The sequence below is a fragment of the Betta splendens genome, chromosome 17, assembly GCF_900634795.4.
Source record: "Betta splendens chromosome 17, fBetSpl5.4, whole genome shotgun sequence".
Classification (NCBI taxonomy): Eukaryota; Metazoa; Chordata; class Actinopteri; order Anabantiformes; family Osphronemidae; genus Betta; species Betta splendens.
The window spans coordinates 7,858,871-7,879,354 of NC_040897.2; the positions used below are offsets into that span (position 1 = coordinate 7,858,871).

General features: G+C 47.1%; 1 protein-coding gene across 4 annotated transcripts in view; it reads left to right on the plus strand.

The window, feature by feature from the left end:
- LOC114844431 (cAMP-specific 3',5'-cyclic phosphodiesterase 4B-like) overlaps nucleotides 1-16,624 on the plus strand; it is a 32,823-nt gene extending 16,199 nt beyond the window's left edge. For 3 of the 4 annotated variants that reach the window (XM_029131793.3, XM_029131794.3, XM_029131795.3), the window contains 10 exons: nucleotides 5,883-5,995; nucleotides 11,263-11,356; nucleotides 12,431-12,639; nucleotides 12,725-12,823; nucleotides 12,957-13,121; nucleotides 13,427-13,526; nucleotides 13,747-13,901; nucleotides 14,034-14,156; nucleotides 14,250-14,432; nucleotides 14,526-16,624. In XM_029131793.3, the coding sequence (XP_028987626.1) occupies nucleotides 5,883-5,995; nucleotides 11,263-11,356; nucleotides 12,431-12,639; nucleotides 12,725-12,823; nucleotides 12,957-13,121; nucleotides 13,427-13,526; nucleotides 13,747-13,901; nucleotides 14,034-14,156; nucleotides 14,250-14,432; nucleotides 14,526-14,873 (1,589 nt within the window). In that variant the 3' untranslated portion in view covers nucleotides 14,874-16,624. Of the gene's footprint in view, nucleotides 1-5,882; nucleotides 5,996-10,274; nucleotides 10,944-11,262; nucleotides 11,357-12,430; nucleotides 12,640-12,724; nucleotides 12,824-12,956; nucleotides 13,122-13,426; nucleotides 13,527-13,746; nucleotides 13,902-14,033; nucleotides 14,157-14,249; nucleotides 14,433-14,525 lie in introns of those variants that run through there. The other variant, XM_055503540.1, reaches the window with a different exon arrangement.
- Nucleotides 16,625-20,484: the final 3,860 nt, after the last annotated feature.

A 20,484-nucleotide genomic window follows, 5' to 3' on the forward strand; every position in this document is an offset into this window, starting at 1 on the left:
GCCGTAAAAGGTGCAGTGATAATGAGTTGGACGTCTGTAGGTTCTAAAGGGAAGTGAAAAGGACACAGAGTAAAACACACGAGAAGTCAAGAGAGAGCCGTGTGAATTCCTGTAGGAAGATGACGGGTTCAATCGGCACAAAGGCACAGTGACTTTAAGAAAGTGTGACAGATCGGCCAGATTGGAGAGGGGAGTGCGATAGGAAAAAAAACACATCAAAGGTCACAGAAAGACGTCATAGGTTTCTAACCGTTTTAATCAGAGGCAATCTGAGGGAGGCAGAAAACAGGTTAAGTTGAACTAAATAAACAAAAATCAGGAACGTGACCACAGCGACGGGGAGAAATGTAGGGGGTATACTAAAAACCAGCTCAGCTCCAAAGGCGTCACTGCAGGCTATTAAACATGGTGTAGCATGAGGGTGAGTTTGCAGTTAATGCTCTACAAACCATTCTGACCCCGTCAGACACAGTCCTGTGTTTGCAGCAGCCTGCAGAGAGCCCGCTGGGCCCCAACTGGTTCAGATTATAGGCTTTTGCTCTGTATTGTGCCTGATGAGTACTGTAGGACTTCAAAATTATGCCTTCAGCTGTCAATAGCTTTAGGTGAATCTATGATGGCATTATTGTCACAGATGAGGCTCTGGAGTGTACTGCTTGTTCAGTTCCTTCCCTTTGTTTGATGTGACTATGATCTTGGCAATTTTTCGATCCATGTTGAAATATAGCCAGAGTCCCTCAGGTCGGCTTTTCTTGGCAACGTAATTAGTATTTTTGTTCTGTCCAGTACAACAGTGATATATGGAATGCTTATCTGAAAAACAGTTTGCTTGAATATGATCATTGTTTAGCCCCAATTCTCAGACCAAGCATATATATTGTAAAACCACAGTGTTACACTTGTTAGAACTTGTTAGCCACTAACTGGTGTAACATTCATACCTACAGTAGCAGTGTTTCCATCAGTCCTTTTGCTAAGCTTGAATTTAATGCACCAATACCAATTTTTGGCATGCACTTAGCAAGAAATGAGGGAAGAGGGAAATTCCCCCAAATGATCCATTTAGATGCGCATTGTAGATAGTAGGCCCAGTGTGTGTGTGTGTGTGTGTGTGTGTGTGTGTGTGTGTGTGTGTGTGTGTGTGTGTGTGTGTGTGTGTGTGTGTGTGTGTACAATGAGAGAACTGTTGTTATTCTTGTTGGGACACATGGTTGTGTGCGTCTAAACCATAACCTGTGAATTAATGTTGGGTTACAAAGTTTTTCCATTACATATTCCATTCGGGACCTTCCGTGTAAAATTGCTTTGAGCATTTGGAATCAAAACTTTCCTGACACAGTCATTGTGTCCAAAGGTTAAATCATCAGACTGCGGATAGACTTAGATGTTGACATTAGATTGTGTTTCTGTCTTTTTTCTCATGTTTGTCGTCACTGTTTTTGAGAACAGATGTTTTTTTTTCTTTGACGGATGAACGCATCACCTGCTCAATGAGTCATTTCCCAAGACACTGCTGTAGATCAGTCTGGGCAGAATAGTAGCAAATTGATTCAGGCAAGCGACTGCATACACATTCTTTTACTTGAAATTTAAGATTCTGATGCCTTGTGCACGAACCATCCAGGGTGTGGCCCCCTACACAGCAGTCATTACTCATCTATCTTTTGTTTCTCTGAGTAAACATGTCGTGAAAGACAAATAATGACAGACTAATCCGAAGCAGGTTAATGTGGCAGCAAACAGACAAACAGAATCACCCGCATGTGACATTGTGCAGGTCTATGCAATGTACTCAAAATGCTGATGTTTAGTCACTTGTTGCTTAGTTTGTGGCGCAATAATTTAATCATTAGAAGTCACAGTATTAGTAGTAGTGCTGTGTTTTTAAAATGATATAAAATTGGTGAGGTATTGTATCATCAGCCTATTTTGTCATACATTTCTAGCAATGATAAACAGATTTTCCTTGTGGCCAGTCCGCTCCACTCCCGTCTGCAGCAGCTTCTCTGCTCCACAGAACTAGTCCATGTCAGGCTTTCCAGGCTCACAGCCAGAGCAGAGGATCCAGAGGGCTGGAAGCGTGCAGCCTGGTTAAGTATTTGAATTATGCCATTGACGTCAGCACAGTCATAAACCTTGCTTCAGCCCATCCCTCATGCTAGGCCGTGCCAGCACAGCTCCACAGTGTATTGTGAAGGAGCTGTCAAACAGGCCCTGATGAGGTGTGTGTGTTTGTGTAACTGTTAAAGAGTTTTGTTTTGAAAGGCGAGGAGATTATACTACAGTTATAAACTTCGACTTAACCAGAAGTGAGAGTTGAGAAGAAGACAAAAGGCGAACGTGTGGTTTCGGGGTGGATCAGTCCATCACCTGAGATACTTCCTCGCCGGCCGAGCTCCTAAAATGGCATTAAATGAAGGCACAGACGGTGTTTGCTTGTTTTACTGAAGTATCAAAATAACACATTAGCTCTTTCTTTGTTCTGACAAACAATTGCCCTGTTTGTACCAAGGTTTCTATGACAATGTTTTCTTTGTAATCTGATGAACCTCCATGATTAGATCAAAGCTACTGGTTTCAAGGTTACACCAGGTCTCATAAAAAGCAAACAGCTTCAACAGATTTTGATGTTAAAGAAAACATAATACAATGTCACACTATCATATATAATGCCACAAATATAATAAATATTAAAACATAAATTAATAAATGTAGGTCATTTGAAGCAGCATGTGATGCGGATTATTTACTCAGAGATCTCCAGGTGTTAACTGACTTGATTATTTACAGGCGTAGATATGTTGTTTAAGTGCGATGTTTGTAGATGAAGCAAACATTGACTCCTTCTCTTTGTTGACTTGTGTCAAACTCTTCTTTCCCGGTGGGGTGATGCAAAGGTGATTCACGCCGCCGGTCCCCCACCCTGTCTGTTGCGGCTCCATTTGTAGTGCGGAGTCAAAGACAAGCGGCACAGCGTACGTGCACGTCTGTGTCTACGGGTGTGCGTTCTTGTGTGAGTCTGTGTGTGTCTGCCCACATGCAGATCGGTCTACTCCTTAGCTGACTGGTGACTCAAGTCTTTCTCATTGACCCTCTGTCGTCACAGGTGTCGTTATTGCCCCACAAGCTAAGCAAGTCACCTCCATGAAAATGCATAGACAGCCTCTGCCTTTCGTTGCTTCTCATAGACTGACTCCCTGAGTTTTATTATCTTAGAGAGTCAGAGTCAGCCTTCTTGATTATTAAATAATATTGAGGTTGACCCACAAATTATATCATTTTTGCTGTGTTCTGTTTTGCAAACCATTACATTCTGTCCCAATGCTTCCAACTTGCTTGTGATGAGGCAGTCCAACCCTGAGGGAACAGGTTTTTGAGGAATTGAGGCAGAGAGGAGGTTAGTGTGAAGTGGATGTGAGTGGAAGGTGTCCCGGGCGGAGGGGGAGGTGTTTGAGCCTGGCCCCGTCGTTAGAGCAGTTGATGGCTCGCACAGAGGCTGGTTTGTGGCCCTGTAGGGGAGAGAGGAGAGGCAAACCGGGTCTGTCTGCACACTGAAGTCTGTTGTCCTCCGAGCAGCCTCCAGCATATGGCCGAAGCATTAGGACTCACCGAATAAAAAAATAGACGTCCACTGAAAAACCAGGCTGGAAAAGTACCTAGTACTGTCTGGGAGCAGGTTTTTCAGACTGAAAGTGCGTCATGCCACCTTTGACTGGTGACATTGTGAAATGCCCGTCAGCCTGTTTTGCACTGTACTTATACCTGACAAGAGGTGACAAATGCCGCGGTGATTGCTATGCGCATGCAAGCAGGGGGGAATTTTGGCTCAATACAGTAAATGTGCAACTTCAACTAACAAATCTGATTAGTAGCCGTTCCAGTTCCCTGTTCAGCTGTTTTCATTAATGTTCCAGGCAGCCTGGTGGAAGCCGCTGGTTTCAATGCCAGAAAAGTAAATCAGCGAAACAGTGAAATAGATCTGAGTGGTTTCTGGACTGTGTGCATGAGTCCGCCGCCAGCTTCAAAATGACCTGAATCCCCGTCATACGGGCGGCGCGGAGGAGCCAGCCGTTTGATGTTCCTACACATCTGTATAATAGGAGGAATGGGGCAGGACGCGGTAACACCTTTTTGACGTCATCTACTGCCCCCATGGCTTGAGACGACCACACTCCAGTATATACTCAACAAGTCATCAACCACCTTGTGCATAAGCTGCTTTGATGCTTTACTTTCTGTTCAGTGTCACTGACTTTTGCGTGGTTTAGAGACCGGTGGTTCCTTTGAATAGTTTACGCTGCAGCCCTTGACATTCAGCAGTACAGTATATTGTCGTCTAGGGTTCTTTAAATTCCTACCCACAGGACACTGGTTAAATGTAGGGACACAGATGACTTGTAATCTGTCTCTAGTGTTAATACTGTATGTCCAGGTTCCCTAACTGCAGTACTATGATCTTAAAAGGTATTTTCTCTTTTTTATGTTCTTTGTTAAACCCTGGTGGTTGCGTCTGTACGCCATCGCTTTTCTTTGAAGTGCTTTGATCCAGTATATTGACGTAAATTTGGGAGCAGCATGCTGGCTGTCCTGTTGTGCTAAGCATATGGGGCAAATGTCTTCCATGTGTGAAGCCCTATGAAGTAGATTAGTCTTTTCCATAGAAAAGGGAAGGTGGGGAAATCCAGATGCACCGAGCGTGTGCTCCCTCCGGGCAAAAATTTGTTGAATCAACATCATTACTGCTGCAGTGGAATAAGATGCATCTTAGTTTGATTCTGTGTTTTATCGTCTATGTTTTGCAAGTTTTCCTCCTACATTTATCCAACTACCATGCGAGTCCTGGCTGCTAACGGCAGGACTATTTCATCGGGTGGCGGCTGCGATTGTCCTCAGCAGTCACTCCACCATTCAGTAATTCCGCTCCATATTTTGAGTAAGTTCAAGTCCAAAGAGGAAGCGCTTTGGTTTCTTTGGCTCAGAGTTAGACCCTGGCCTGGCCTCTTCCCAATTCAGGGAGTCAAAGTTTGCCTCTCATGTTGCTTGTGCAAACACAGTGATTGGTGTTTGATGTGACTTTTTTTCGCTCTCTGTGAGGTTCAGAGAGGAGAGAGTCGGTTTGTGGGGCACGATGGCATGGTGTGACACTGTGCAGCCTTAAAGTGGGCTGCACGATTCAGAAAGGAAGTCCTCAGGAGTGGAGGGAGTTGGAGCTTTTCTGTCTGCAGCATTAGCAGATCATGTTGGAGAAATTAAAGATGATGTTCTTTGAGCCTTAGAGTTTGATTTTTCATTTTTTTTAAGGTAAGAAGAATTTATCATAGTATAAAATCAGGCTGTAGACTTGTGTTCTGAACCTGTTTCTTTATACAATCTCTGAATCTTTGAAACGGGGGGGGGGGGGGGTCGCAGACTCCTCAACAGCAGGAGGCAGCAGACCGCCTAGTTTGCAGGCCACTCATTCAGGAGAGTGGTACTCCCAGAGTTTGGGGCTAAGCAAACTCAAAATAGAGGCTAAGAGAGGGTGGACTCGCCAGGCAGAGTGGGAGGGGGCTCGAAGAACACGCAAGGGGGAGGAAAACAGGGGGTACGCAGAGAAAGGGGCTACAGAGCGAGAGAGTGGGCAAACAGTAACCCTAGCCCCAGTTTGAGAGTCGTCTGAGAGCACGACTTCCCCGGCGTGTTTTAGGAGTGTAACAAGATGAAGGAGCTCTGTGTACACACCTCCCCCTCCTCCTCCGCATCTCCCGGATGTCCTGTGGGCCAGTCCTCTGTACGACCAAGCCACTCTGGGAACCTCAGACCTCCACGCAGGGTATCAGGGGGCTCTGCTGTGCACATGGAGCCGCTGGGGCCTAATTACATGTCAATGTGTCTGTTGGCAGATGAGTCCTATCAGAAGATGGCTATGGAGACTATAGAGGAGCTGGACTGGTGTCTGGACCAGTTGGAGACCATCCAGACCTACCGCTCTGTCAGTGATATGGCCTCCAACAAGGTAGGACAATGCAGTGTGTACTGTACAATATATTCTGTGCTTACCTATGCAGAGTACACACAGAGGGTTCTGTACTATGTTGACTGGAGGTTTGGTGATGACTCGACCGACGAGTTCACAGCTGCACACTCTGTCTTTGTTGCCATGTGGTTGTCCATTTGCACAGGCTATGCAAAATGTAAATTGCTTTTTGCCACACTGACGCACTTGCAAAGTAACAGCTATTCTGTGGAAGCATGAGTCGGCATCATCATTTTATGGATCTTTTGTGCAGAAGCAGTTTTTGTTTAGCTTACGTAACGGAAGCGCTTGTGTCATTTTTGAATATTACAGCACATTCCATGAAAGCCTGCTCTGCATACTGTAGGTGTCTGTATCTTATTCAAACTGGGGGTGCTTCCGGTGTAAAGGCTCACTGCCCTCATGCATCTGTCATTTGTTTCATTTTTGCTGATGATCTGTGATACAGTGCTGAGAGCAGTGGGCCAGATGTTTCTACTTTGCAAGCTAATGAACGCATATCATAGAATAAGTGGGTAAAGTTATTCATACTTTGGGATTTGCAAGAAATGTCAATGACATACAGTAACCTCGGACAAAAAGATGAAAAAAGGCAAACATAGCTGTAAAGTGATGACATAAACAATCAGAACCACTTTTGAAAAAGTAAATATTCGTCAGTTCCTGTGACGAAGCGTAAAACATTTGGTCCCATTCAAGCATTTCATTTGAAGTGATAAAAGTCACATTCGTGAATTAAATCTAACTGAACACATGATGGTTTCCTCAAAATCTACACAAAGCATTTATTTAGAACTATGGCCCTCTGACACATAAACATTTTCTGGTGAGTGTTTCATCTGTGGGGAGCTCCGTCCAATTACTGCACACTGCGCGGTCTTTCTCAACCCCCCACACAAACAGTCGCGACTCCGTGGCGGCAGCAGATTATAAACACCCAGGGTGGCGTTGTCCATTTCCGTCTGTCTTCTACACTGTGGTCTGAGGGCGAAGTGGGATGGGGAGGAGTGTTGTCGAACTGTGATGGGTGACTGCGACCGTGACACCAGCTTCCTGTCTCTTTATTTCCTGCCGCCCCCCCCCCCTCCTCCGCTCCCCCGGGTAGCAGACGACAATCGCGGCGCTTTGAATGCGCGTCCAGGTTCAGTCTTGGGCAGAAAAGTACGTCACTGGGTCCGTGAGGACAATGAGCGAGGTCCTGCAGACGCCCAGCAGCACTGCCGCCTTTGCACATGCTTCATCATGAGTCAGAGTCCGGCCCAGCGCAAACGCTCAGAATCGTTGACCAACGCTGCTGTTGAAGCAACGGTCATCAGTGTGTGGTGCCGCATGGCGTAGTTTCTTGTGCAATTGTACAGTGATGCGAAGGAGTCATTCATTTGTTCATTTTGCATTTTGCAACTTACATTACTGCCTTTTTTAATTCGACAGTTGCAGGGTTTTCTTCTTCTAATGGAACCCACATGTAAACCCAGGGAGTCTCTGTTTTGGCTGTGGGAGGACGCAGGTGTATCGCGGGACCACACACTCTGCTGACCAACAGCCTGGTCACCGCGACCGTAACCCGGGGAGCTGCTTCCCGGCCCCTCGCTGTCATTAACCTCGCCGCACTTCCACGCCGGTGCTGGCGACGGCCTTGGACAAACACTGCCATCTGAATCCAGTTAGCGGAGCGGCGCGCCGTGTGGCTTAGCGTGCGAGCAGGGCCCCGAACGGAACGGAGCGGCGCGCGAGCCACTAGGAAACTTTAACTCATGTGTGGTCACTCACTTTGAAGCGCCGCCGTCTTTAGAGGGGGAAAAAATGGCAAAATTATTGAAACAGATGTAAGCGGTGGGTCTGTAGCTGTGGCGGGGACATTTAATGGTCATTAAATTATATGTGAGACTCAGTGAGTCTTGACTTTTGAGTCTGACTGAAAGGGTGGTGGGGAGATCAGATGGGCTGCAGTACTGATTATGGGGCATAAGTGTAATTAAAAGTTTAATCCCGGTAAAACGCTGTTATTATGAGAAATAAGTCAGAAAAAGAAAGGTAAATATGAAACATGTTTCTACTGTAAGCCCGTTCTTACACACGTTTGATCAACACCTTCTAGGAAATGTGTCTTCCCAGCGTTACTAAACTGTGAAAACTCTCTGCTCCGTGTGTTGACACTGTCAACAGCCACATGGGGCAGAAGCCGCGTTGGCTCACCCTGGGCTTTTCTACCTTTGCACATACAGTGACTCTATCAAGCTGCTCCTGTGCAATCACGTTGTATGTCTGCAATGCAATGTCTCAGTGCAGGACAGAAGGAGAAAAATACAACTGGGTCAACTTTTAAAGACTCGTCCTAAAGGAAACACATGCAGGTCACTGGTGATTTTTGCACCAGCGACTGCCTGTTTAACTTGTCTTGTGGGACTTTACAGCGATGACCTCAGGTATGTCAGTTATTGGAGCCTAAGGCTGTGTAAGGGAGCAGTATGACTACCAGTAAATGACCTCAGTCAATTAATTAAAGTAAAAGGGAAGTAGGTGGGGACACATGCTCGGGCCTGTGTTGGAGGGAGGAGCCACTCATTCCGGAGACATAGACTATGAGGGCCACTGAGTCAAGTCAGCTTTATTGCTGTATGTTTCCTGCCTGACGCCACTTCAGCAAAGAGTAGAGCAGAACCGCTGTATGAAGATTTGGCTTCTGGAACTTCACAGGATTTTTTTTTTTATGTGTGTTTGGGTTTTGTGAAATGACAATGGGAGTATGTTGTTCTGAAAAGCAGAAGAAAACCCTTGGGATGTTTACAACTTGGAAAAAGGTGAGGTTTTTTTCTGTGGCTGCCTTCAATATGCTGTGAAAATGTGATCTGGGATTTTTTCAGAGTAACAGATAAATGTATGCTGTTTAATTTGTCAAAAAACTACAGTAAATGTTGAAGTCAGTTTACTTTGTTAGAAAGAGCTGCTACATGGCCGATTCTTGGCGTAACTATAAGTTCAAGCAGCTGCTGCACTAATGGTGTTTAACTCAGTTCAGCGGATTAGAGAGTTTTGACCAGTTTAGCAAAGTAAAAACATACATTTTGTTGTGTTTCCAGTGTGAACCTGTTTTGCATGTTCAAACATTATCAATCATCAGCTCGCCGTCTTCTGAGAACCACTAGTTTGTGCAACTTCTCCTTATTACCCAAGAGAGGGTTTTGTTCTGAGTGTACTCTTGTTCTGCTAACGTAAAAGGATGCATTTGTTAATGTCACGCATTGAGTAATTCTCTCTAACCAGCACGCTCGGGACTTGTCACCGGGCCACGAGTGTGTGCTGTGCACGTCTGAGCTGAACTACATGAACCCGGGTGACTGACATGTGGCTTTTAGCCGAGTTCACCCAGATCACCAGGGTTCAGCTGCTCTCAAGATCCAAGTGCTCGTTCCCTTGAAATGGACTAAAGCAGCCCGACTCTGGGCTCAAAGCTTTGTCCTCATGAGCTCTCTTTGATTTTTTATGGACTGCTGGCAGTGTGTGATTTGTGTGCAGCCAACAGTGCAGCTTTGAAAGTGCTATTCAAGTTTCACAGTCAAAGATATGTTAGCTGTCTGCTTGAGACAGTCAGATTCAATATAAAGTGTGAAGACCCCATTATAAGAAATAATAAGAGTCCTGACAAGCTGAAATATAATGTGTCTGAACACATTATACCCATAACCACATTTTATTTGCACATTTTATTTCTAATATTCAACATTAGTAAATTTAGCAACATTGTTGCTTTTTTTAAATTTTTTTGCAGATTTTCTGCTGTTGCATTGAATACACGTGTGTGTGTGTGAGTACATGCTTGTGTGTGCGTGTGTGTGATGTGATGCAATGTGGTGGGAGAGGGGCCCACCGTGAGAACAACAGAGTGGGCCACGTGACTCTGTTGCCATGGCGTTCAGGTTGTCGTGCAATTGGTGGTACGCCGGAGGGGCTGCAGACTGAAAAGTCTGTCCGACTGTGCAGCGAGGCGGATCAAAAAGGAAGCAGAAGCCGATATTGAAAGAAATATAGAGTAATATAGGGATCAACAGAGGCTTTTAGGTCCAATCCCACAATCTAGGCACAGACATTCACTGTTTGTGAATGATGTGATGAGTTCACGTTGCGCAGTATGCGTTGCTTCTGCTCTGCATTACTGAACACAGGGAGCACACCAAGAGAGGAGGCAGACAGAGATGGGGGGAGCGGAGAGGCAAGAGACATGGGGGGGGGGGAGTGCAAGAGAAATAGAGAGAAGGATGTAGAGGGATTTTCCACATTTCCATTTTCTGCAGTGCTGTGCGTGGTTCAGTGTTGGGAGAGAGAGAAAGAGAGAGAGAGAGAGTCCACCAGCCCATCTGCCACAGGGGACTCTGGAGCTCGAGCATCCTCCTCCTCCTCCTCCTCCCTGCTTTCCTTTCTCCCTCCGTCTCGGAGCCTGCCCTTCCTCTCTGCCTCGCTCCATCTGGGCTCGCGAAGGCTGGATTTTCCCCCGCCATGTCCCTGGATAACGTTTCAATGGCGGCAGCTGGAGACAGACGCTAACAGAGGCGGGCGGAGGCGGCGAGAGCGAAAGAATAGGAAAGGAAATATCGATCGCATTCAGGGGGATTCCATCACACTCGCCAGGGAGGCGCAACCCCCGGATGGCAGCGGGCGACCGCATGCGGAGCGCTTGCTGGCCGGAGATGTAGGGGCTTCTCCGGGGCCCCTCTCTGGTTCAGCCGGGGCGTTTTCAGCGCGGTCAGCCGTCGGACGGTGGCGACTTGGTGGCGCCTTGAGCTTGGCGCTGTAGGCTGCGCTCAGCCTTGGGGGTCCACTCAGAGAGGAGCACGCAGGGCTTCTGCTGGGGAGCGCCAGGGGCTCAGCACAGCTCAGCACAATGCCTGAGGCCAACTACCTGTTCTCGGTGTCCTGGGGATACATCAAGGTCCGTCCCAGAGGACGCTTTGCATGGATGGGACTGTGTATGTGTGGGTGTGGGCGCGTGCACACAGTGCAGCTGGAGAAATGGCATTACATTCTGTGTGTTTGGTTAAAGGATGATCATGATCAGTGATTGTATGTGCTGAGAAATGCATAAATATACTTACAACACACTGAATTTGAGGCCTCAATATATGTTTTTGCTGAAATATCATATTGTAGAGTTCTCTGTATGTTCTCAGGGGACATATTCCAGTAGAAAATAACAGGACAGCACAGCAGTCGAGTCCTTTTTCTTATTCTGTGCATCTTTCTCATTTCAGTTCAAGAGGATGCTGAATCGGGAGCTAAGCCACCTTTCGGAGATGAGTCGCTCCGGCAACCAGGTGTCCGAGTACATCTCCAACACCTTCCTAGGTGAGCGCTGCAGCGCCGGTTCACGCAGACAATCGCGCAGCCCGTTCCATCCGTCTAAAAACATCGTGTGCTGGAGATGCATGTGCGAACTAGCAGAGAAACTCAGCAGCCTGCTTTGCCGCTGTCAAACCAGTCTGATCTGGTACAAAGGAGCGATCCAGTGTGCCCTCACTGACTGCAGTCAGATGTTGCGGTGGGGCAGGGAGGGAAGGGGCTCTTGAACCCAGAGAACTTTCCTCTGGAGAGGCCGGGGCAATGAGTGTGCACACATCAGGTCCAGATACAGTACATAGTTTATTATTCATCAGGAGGACTGCAGGTCTTTGCCCCTCCTGAAAGCGTAGCAGTGTTTTACGACTCTACCAAGGTTGGCTGCAAGCTCATCTTCAGCTTTTCTGTCTGAGCAGCAGAGACACATGCAGATTTCTGCATGCTCAGACTCCTCGGGGAACAGCAGACAAATACAGGATTACACAGAGAACCTCATCTTATCATCACGACTTAGTGGTTTTGTTGCCATCTGCACCTGTCGGGTGCCGAGAGCTCGTTTTCTCCCTCTGCTTCGCGGAGGATGCCGCTCAGACTGTTGTTTTTTTTCTCACTGCGGTGTGTGTGGTGCACACAGAGCGAGGGAGTCTGCACACGCACCACGTCAGCTGCGTGCAGCATGTGCAGGTCTCACGCAGCCAGCAGGCCCGGCTCGAGCGACACTGCGCACATGCCCGCACACAAACAAGTCCCTCCTCTAAACATTTCACTTTAATGCGAACCAGTATTTCGCGTTTCTGCGCATTGTTATTACAACAGCGCTACATTTCTCAGAATGAACCGTGAACTGGAACCGATCTCATGTGTCGACATAAATGACATTCTCATTACATTTGAATGGGAATGTTTTTGTAAATAAAGCTTAATTTGGCGCTTGCTGTGGTTACAGTAACAGTATACGTATTTTAATGAAACTGTAACTCCAGGGCTGCTTTAATGGGTTATCACGTGTGTGTAAGTAACAAGCCAGGATGTTTTTCATTTCTGTTCTTCTCATTTTTCGTGTCCTTCTCCTATTTTCTGCAGACAAGCCCACTGAGCTGGATCTTCCATGCTCAGTTCCCAAGTCCAGGGAAAGAAAGAGGAGGCAGGGCCAACAGCAGCAGCAGCAGCAGCAAAGTGGGATGATGACTCAGATCAGTGGGGTGAGGAAGCTCAGCCACACGTCCAGCATTTCTGGGAGTTCTGGCAACCGCTTTGGGGTCAAGACGGACCAGGAGGATCTGCTGTCAAAGGTACGAGATGCAACCAAATTTTTAAAAAGTGAGCAGATCACTTGGTTTTTAGCCTGTGATGCTTAAATTCTGACTTCTGCAACAGGATCTAGAGGATATCAACAAATGGGGCCTGAACGTCTTCAAGATTGCTGAGCACTCCCACAACCGACCGCTCACATGCGTTATGTACACCATCTTCCAGGTCAGTGCCACGTCCTCGCCCCTAGTAAAATATCATACAGCAACGGCTGCTGTTAGCTGTTAGCATACTGATAGCGTTATGTCAGATAGCGAACGTTTAGTAACGAAGCCCCTCTCTCTGTCGTCTCATGCAGGAGAGAGACCTGATGAGGACATTCAAGATTCCAACTGACACCTTTGTGACGTTCATGCTGACCTTGGAGGACCACTATCACTCCGACGTGGCGTACCACAACAGCCTGCACGCGGCAGACGTAGCCCAGTCCACACACATCCTTCTGTCTACTCCCGCCCTGGACGTAAGTCAGTTTGCCTGACATTCTGTTGCTTTAATGTCAAGAGTTTCTCACTCATATTTTTTAACGTGTAATTAGTAATAAGGCTTTGAATGCTTTTGCGATTGATGCAACACCTTCTCCCACGCCTTTCTCTCAAGCTGTTTATGATTTAATGAGGTGAATGAAATTACTGTCACTGGTGTGTCACTGAAACATGACCGAAAAGCTGACACTCTGAAGAATCAGCTGCAGTCCATTGTCTGCCGTCTCACCCTGTTTTACCAGTTGGTTAATTGTTCTCTTTTTACTCTCGTGCTGCATTACAGGCGGTCTTCACTGATCTGGAGATCTTGGCGGCCATCTTTGCTGCAGCTATACACGACGTGGACCACCCAGGAGTGTCCAACCAGTTCCTCATTAACACCAGTAGGTTCTCCTTGCAACTTCATGCACTCATTTGTTTAGTCTACATCAGAGTAGCCAGGAAAAGTGGCTTAATGGGGTTTGACCCTAAAGGCAACATTGTGGGTTTTATGGGACTTTGCATGGTTGTTATAGTTACCTGACCTGGGTTTTTAAAATCCAGTGCTTAGTTTAATTTCTCTCTTCCTGTTACTTATTTTCTTCCTCCTTCTTCTGCCTTCAGACTCTGAGTTGGCGCTGATGTACAACGATGAGTCAGTGCTGGAGAACCACCACCTGGCCGTGGGCTTCAAACTACTGCAGGAAGACAACTGTGACATCTTCCAAAACCTCACCAAGAAGCAGAGGCAGACGCTCCGGAGGATGGTCATAGACATGGTGAGGAAACGTTTGCATTTCTGTCTGAGGCTGCGGGCCAGTTTTAGCTTTCACAGGAATCTACCCAGTGCTTTCTCTCTGCTTTCTTACATTGTATCTTACGGTTTGTTGTTGTGTTTCTCTGTCTTCCAGGTTTTGGCAACAGACATGACTAAGCACATGAGCCTGCTGGCGAATCTGAAGACGATGGTGGAAACCAAGAAGGTGACCAGCTCTGGAGTGCTGATGCTGGACAACTACACAGACAGGATTCAGGTAAGACACATGTCTGTCCTGCACGTAATGCAAACTAATGCAAAAGAGAAATACAAGGTGCTATAACTGTTCTTCTTATTTCTAATTCTTTAGGTCTTGCGTAACATGGTTCACTGTGCTGACCTGAGCAACCCCACCAAGCCTCTGGACGTGTACCGGCAGTGGACGGACCGGATAATGGAGGAGTTCTTCCACCAGGGAGACAGAGAGAGGGAGAGAGGGATGGAGATCAGCCCAGCATGTGACAAACACACCGCTTCAGTGGAGAAGACACAGGTAGAGATCACACAAGTGTAACTCCTGAAATAAAACCACTCACACTTTCGGTTGTTCCTTTGCCTCACATCAAGCACCCCTTGTTTGTTTCAGGTTTGTTTCATTGATTACGTCGTTCACCCTCTGTGGGAGACATGGGCTGATCTGGTCTACCCTGATGCCCAGGACATCCTGGACACGTTGGAGGACAACAGGAACTGGTACCAAAGCATGATCCCTCAGAGCCCCTCCCCTCCCTTCTACAGCAGTGACGGAGAGGGAGGCCCTCATGGGGAGATGGAGGGGGGACCTGTAGCCAGTAAATTTCAGTTCGAACTGACACTAGACGACCAGGATGGAGACAGCGAGGGCACAATGATGGAGACAACTGGGGACTTGACGCTCAAAGACGAGACAGGAGTAGAAATAGCGGCGCACGACGTCTCCCCAGCGGAAACATAGCTGAACTGATGGAGCTGAGATCAACAGGTTTCACTGTTCCGGCTGAAAATATTTTATTGCAGTGGAGAAATCCTGCAATGTGGCTCTTAGGAGCTGCCTGGCTCATCAGGCCTGTCTGAATATGGGGCGGGCCTGCAGCAGTTTGTTTTTGAGCCCCCTCGGACGGAGGCCGGAGGAGTGTCGGCTGTTCTTTGAAGGACGGTCTACTGTCTGATGAGAGAGGTGGGGCTGGATCGGACAAAGAAGGTGACATGGACATGGATATGAACCAGTGTGGTGGGACTAATAAAAACTTCACCCTTGCACTTCAGGACATTTTTCTGTTTGATTAGATCCTTGTTTTGTGCCAGGACTGAACGACACCTGGTATTTTGTAACCACGTAGTAACACTTTCTAACACTTTCACGTGTAAAAAGAGAAAACGTTGTGTGCCTTTTTACAACCTTGTCTTTTTGTAAGTGTTTTTATAATTTATTGAACACATTCATGTAGCTGAAATACGTGTCAATTTTCTACCAAAAGGACGTTTAGGTCTCACAGTCTTCCTGATGTTCTGGCAATAGTATGAGCTTATTCGTACAAAACAGTCAGTGGATGTATTTTTAAAAATCAGTCGACTTCCCAGCACAATTTGCACTTTGTGGCTTTCGGCATGATGAGGAAAGTATCAGTCATTTTATTCAAATCATCCTCTTTTTAATATTCCATGGTATCTCGGAGTTGGAATGTGGAAAAATATTTCCATGGGTTGCGTGGCCAGATCTTCTGTAAAGACAAACACTTTAATTGCATCACCGCCACCCTGAAGATAAACGAAGATTACAGGCTAATTACGGCTAATGAGCAGGTGACACCAGAAGCAGAAATCGCTTTCTGTTTTGTAATTCCCCCTCTCACCGGCTCAAACGCACCTGTTGTGCTCAACAGCATTCCATTGTCACGAATGCCTTTTATGGTGACTGATGCTGAACTCAGAGTGACTGTAAAGCCGCGTGCACATTTAAAAAGACACCTGTCTGTTATGAGACAATTGTATCTTGTAGTTTCTATTCCTGCACTTTGATTTACACGGACGGTTTGGCAGCCGGTTGCCGACCCGTCTAACACTACCTTATAGGTACCACGATGTAAGGTGCAACCTTCAGAACAGGAGGGAGATGTGATGTGTGTGTGTGTGTGTGTGTGTGTGTGTGTGTGTGTGTGTGTGTGTGTGTGTGTGTGTGTGTGTGTGTGTGTGTGTGTGTGTGTGTGTGTGTGTGTGTGTGTGTGCGTGTGTGTGTTGCACCCAGCTGTGTTGTACTGACCCTTCAGCTGTTTGTAACAGTGTATTTATTACTGTACCTTCTCTGACATGATAATATTGGTATTGGTTAATAATATTCACTGTATATTTGTTACTATTTATACACACTACCACATGTCAAATCCCAGTCTGGTGGTTGTGATTTCTCGTTCGCCAAGCTTTTTTCACTGTAAGCCCATAACATGAAGTATCACGGTTGGGTGTTGTTCAGCCTGAGCGTCCAGCACCACGTCGTTCAGGCTCTCTGTCATTACGACCTGGGCATATGCAGCGGTGTAGTACAGTGACGGGTCATTGTACAGCTGTGGGAACCTTTGCTGAAATATGTAACATTGTTCCAAATGTATTTTTTCAGTGTTCTCCTCGCAATATATGGTCAACTGGTGTGTGTTGTGCTCAGCCATGTTTTCTAAAGGTTAATTAATAAAAGGAGCATGTATTACAGAATACTGCCTGCGTGTCAGTGAATGGTGCGAACCGTGGGTTTTCTCAACTTCCCCATAATTAGCCGCGCTCGCGGGCCGAGGTTTCGTGACTGAGGCCCAGGTGCGCTGCCCTCGCACGCGCCCAGGTGCGGCGAGACGAGACTCGGCCCCCGGAGCCACTCCCGCTAACGCAATCCTGCAATTACCATGCGCCGACTGATGTGGTTTTCGCTCACGTCACAGTTCGGGTTCTGCAGCTCGGAGGGGAAAACCAGGTGGAAATAACACGACTTGATTCACTCCCCAGTCACTTCCTTGTAGCAGTGCCGGTGACATCGAATCCTCCTGATTTGATTTCAGCGGCGCTGCGTGAGACAGGAAGGGTGAGTAAAACAAGAATGAAGACAGAGATGAGTAGTGGTGATTTAAGCTTCTGACTAAGAGGAAGCTTCAGACATTGAATATAATCTAAACCACACGCTAACGTCAAGGGTTATGTAAGCTCAACGTGTTATAATTTATGGGCCCTGACCTATAAAGTGCAGCATGTGGGACGGTAAATAATGAACGAGGCCAGACTTGTTAGAGTTTGAACAATACTGAACCTGCTTCCTCTTCCTTTAGATTCAGCAGAAAGGAGTTTATGGTAAACACCAGTTCAGACCAGCTTTTTCCATGGTGCTGGTCCGTTCTGTCACAGCAGTGGGCAGAGAGCTTGTGGTCTGTCTGTCTGTCTGTCTGTCTGACGTCAGCAGGCTGAAGCCAGACTCACCCCCCCCCCACCCTGCGGCCCGACGGCGGCGTCTGTGAAAACCCTGGAATTAGGTTGGACTCGGTACCGGCCGAACCCGAGGCCTGGGGTCGAGGCAGGACAGGAAGGGACCCGCTTCCAGCCAAACAAACCCGCTCTGTCCATGAAAACAAATGTCTTCCTGGAGTTCCTCCTGGCCAGCTGCTGTTTGCCTTCCGCCGGGTCGCCGGTACCGACTGGAGTCAACTGGGCCGGAGGCGCTCGGCATAATTGGATAATTGGATGAAGCTCCAGGCGTGTGTGGAGATCAGCTGGACCGATGGGTCAGGAAGTGGGCTGACAGACGCGGTCCCGCCGGCCTTTGGGGAAAATGATGAATCTGGACCCGATCGGCCGAGGCGGCGGGCTTCCTCTGTCGCATGCGTGCGCGCGCGAGGCCGCGCCTGGTGGATCGGGACAATAACAGGATGCGTCCTTCCCAGAAAACCTCACAAATCACCGGCTTATCAAACATGGCGACGCTCACGCTGCCGCCTTCGCATGCGACCGTCTCAAACGTCCGCACGTGAACAGAATAAAGGCAAAACCTGAGAAATAGTTATCTAATATTTATCAGCTTTATTAAACTGCGTTACTTCCTGGTTGAGCCCGAACCGAGCGGCGCATGGGGCCGCGGGGGGTGGGGTGGTGGGACAGAAACGAAGAGGCGAACGCGCCGTGAAAATGTCAAAGGCGTGAAGACGAGACGCAGTAAACAAGGCGTGTTTTCGCAGCGCAGCGTAAACTCCTGAGATCTTATCAGGGCTCTTGTTGATTGTGCTGCTTCGCCGCCGCATTGAAGCCCGTCAGGGTTTTAAATGTCATTTAGAGGAGCCCGGTGCTGACTGGATGTGAGTCAAACAACACGCTGACGGCGCTGGAAGATGGGGCTGTTGTTTCTTCGGTGAAACCCTGCTGCTGCGTTTTCCAGGCCTCCGCTTGTTTTGCACCAAGCTCGAAGCCCTTTTTTTTCCATAACAACTTACTCAGAGAGGATGCAGACATCAAAACTTGGTGTTTGCACGAAAAACCGCTGAGCCGGCGTTCGTGGCCCACAGCACGCTGTTATAATGTCAACTTTTTCCCTGTTTTTTTTTCCGTTTTTACTCAGACTGAAACTATTCTTCTTCTTGTCATCACCGCCGGAGATGAGATTAGTCAAAGTCCTATTGTTGTTTTGTTGTGAATTCCTGTAAGGATCTGAGAGCGTCACCGTCTGTAAGCACTGACCCAGCTTCCTCCCAGTCCACTCGTATTACTGGAGCGATAAGGCCTCCGTGCCCCCCCCGCCTCAGATAGCAACTCTACGCCCCTGAAACAATGCCCTGATGCCATGTGGGCACTGGGCCTTTGAAACGTGGGCCTGGCTGCACGTTGCTCCGTGTGGACGCGATGGAGGACGCAGATAGGATGTTGTGACTGGGTTTTTCTCTCTGAAGGCAAAACGTGATGATGGTCAGATACGGCAGATCTTTCTAAGTAATCTGGACATTTGTGTGGGTGTGTGTGTGTGTGTGTGTGTGTGTGTGTGTGTATGCTCACGTATGGAATGTGTTTATGGAGACTGGAGTAAACATGCGTATAATACAGTATGTATATAATGCACAAGATGGAAAAACACTGATGTTCTTTGATTAAACAAAAGTACAGGTAAACATCACCAGTACAACAGTAAAAGTACTGATATTCATCCAGATGTTCCTTAATTAACTTTTTAACTGATGAAGACAGTGATCGTCTTCACAGGATGCAGGTTCAACAGATAAACAGTTCAAACATTTTGGCTAAAAGTAGAAAAGAACGATTGATGAAGTAGTTGGTTGGTTGATGCAGATACTGTAGCTGTGAAGTATAAACGCATGCTCGAATAAACAGCAAACAGAAGCATAATTGTTAAATTGTTCGAGTAAATATGAACTAGATGGAGGCTGAGGTCATTTGATGAGACCGTCGGGGGAAGTGGGACCAAAGCGTTTGGAAACCACTGCTCTAATCTGAGCTGCTGAGTGACTCGAGCTGGAACATTTGAAGGAAGGTGATTTTCTTAAGGCACCGTGAGACTAGAAGTGACATAAAGCACGGCGGCGTACTCAAGCGCGAACCCTGCGTGACGCTTCGCCTCCACTGACAACAAAGACGCCAAAGTAGAGAAAGCAAATCAGAGCGGCTCTACAAACAGTGTGTGCGTGGGGCCCGTCGGGTCCGCTAACGCGTGAGTCCGAGATGACGCCTCGCACACATGCCTACGTGCAGGTCCGGGTGCCACCAGGGATGCCACGCCTCCACCCAGCATGTCCGCCGCTCTCATCTGGGCCCACGTCGTCTTCCTGTCTTCCTGTCGGTTCAGTGGCCAAGACAAAGGTCACGCACCAAGTAGTTAAACCTTTATCTGTCTGCTCCATCACAGCTCCGCTATTAGAATGGGCATGGAAAGTTTTGCATCAGTGGGGACGAATGGAAGGTGTTTGTTGACGCTGGAGCCAAGCTCACACGGAGGCCTTCAGGCCGACACGTGCTGCAGGACGAGCCCCACATGCAGCCGCCCGCCGCTGCACAGGTGGCGAACGTGAGCAGCTGGTTTAAAATGCATTTACCCTCACACCTGAGTTCTGTGTTGTATCTTGTTATCATCTTAAACGCGTGAGGCCATTTGTCTTTTCTTTCTGTTTAATAAAAAAGATTAAAATAATCCATTTAGAAAACAGTAAAAATATGTAATGTTTAATATGTTAAATACGTTGTATGAGAATGTATGACTGTATTTTAATCCAAAATTTGAAATCTATTGTACGGAATTGACTAATTATATTTCATTCCAGTGTTCAGAATTTGACACAATACATATTTGAGCTTACCCATCAATCTTAAGGTGTCTTTGCCTCCATGTTTTATAGCAGGACAAATATTTTGAATCTAATATTAAGTCTAATAGGAAACTTAAATAAAGATAATGTAGGATTCTAGATGGAACAGTCATTATGGTGAAATGAGGCAGTAAAATGGGAAGTATTTATGGTTAAATGTGTATATTAATAAAAAAAAAAAGATATTTTTGTTTTATCTAAATTTACTATACTAGGTTGTTGAGAGAG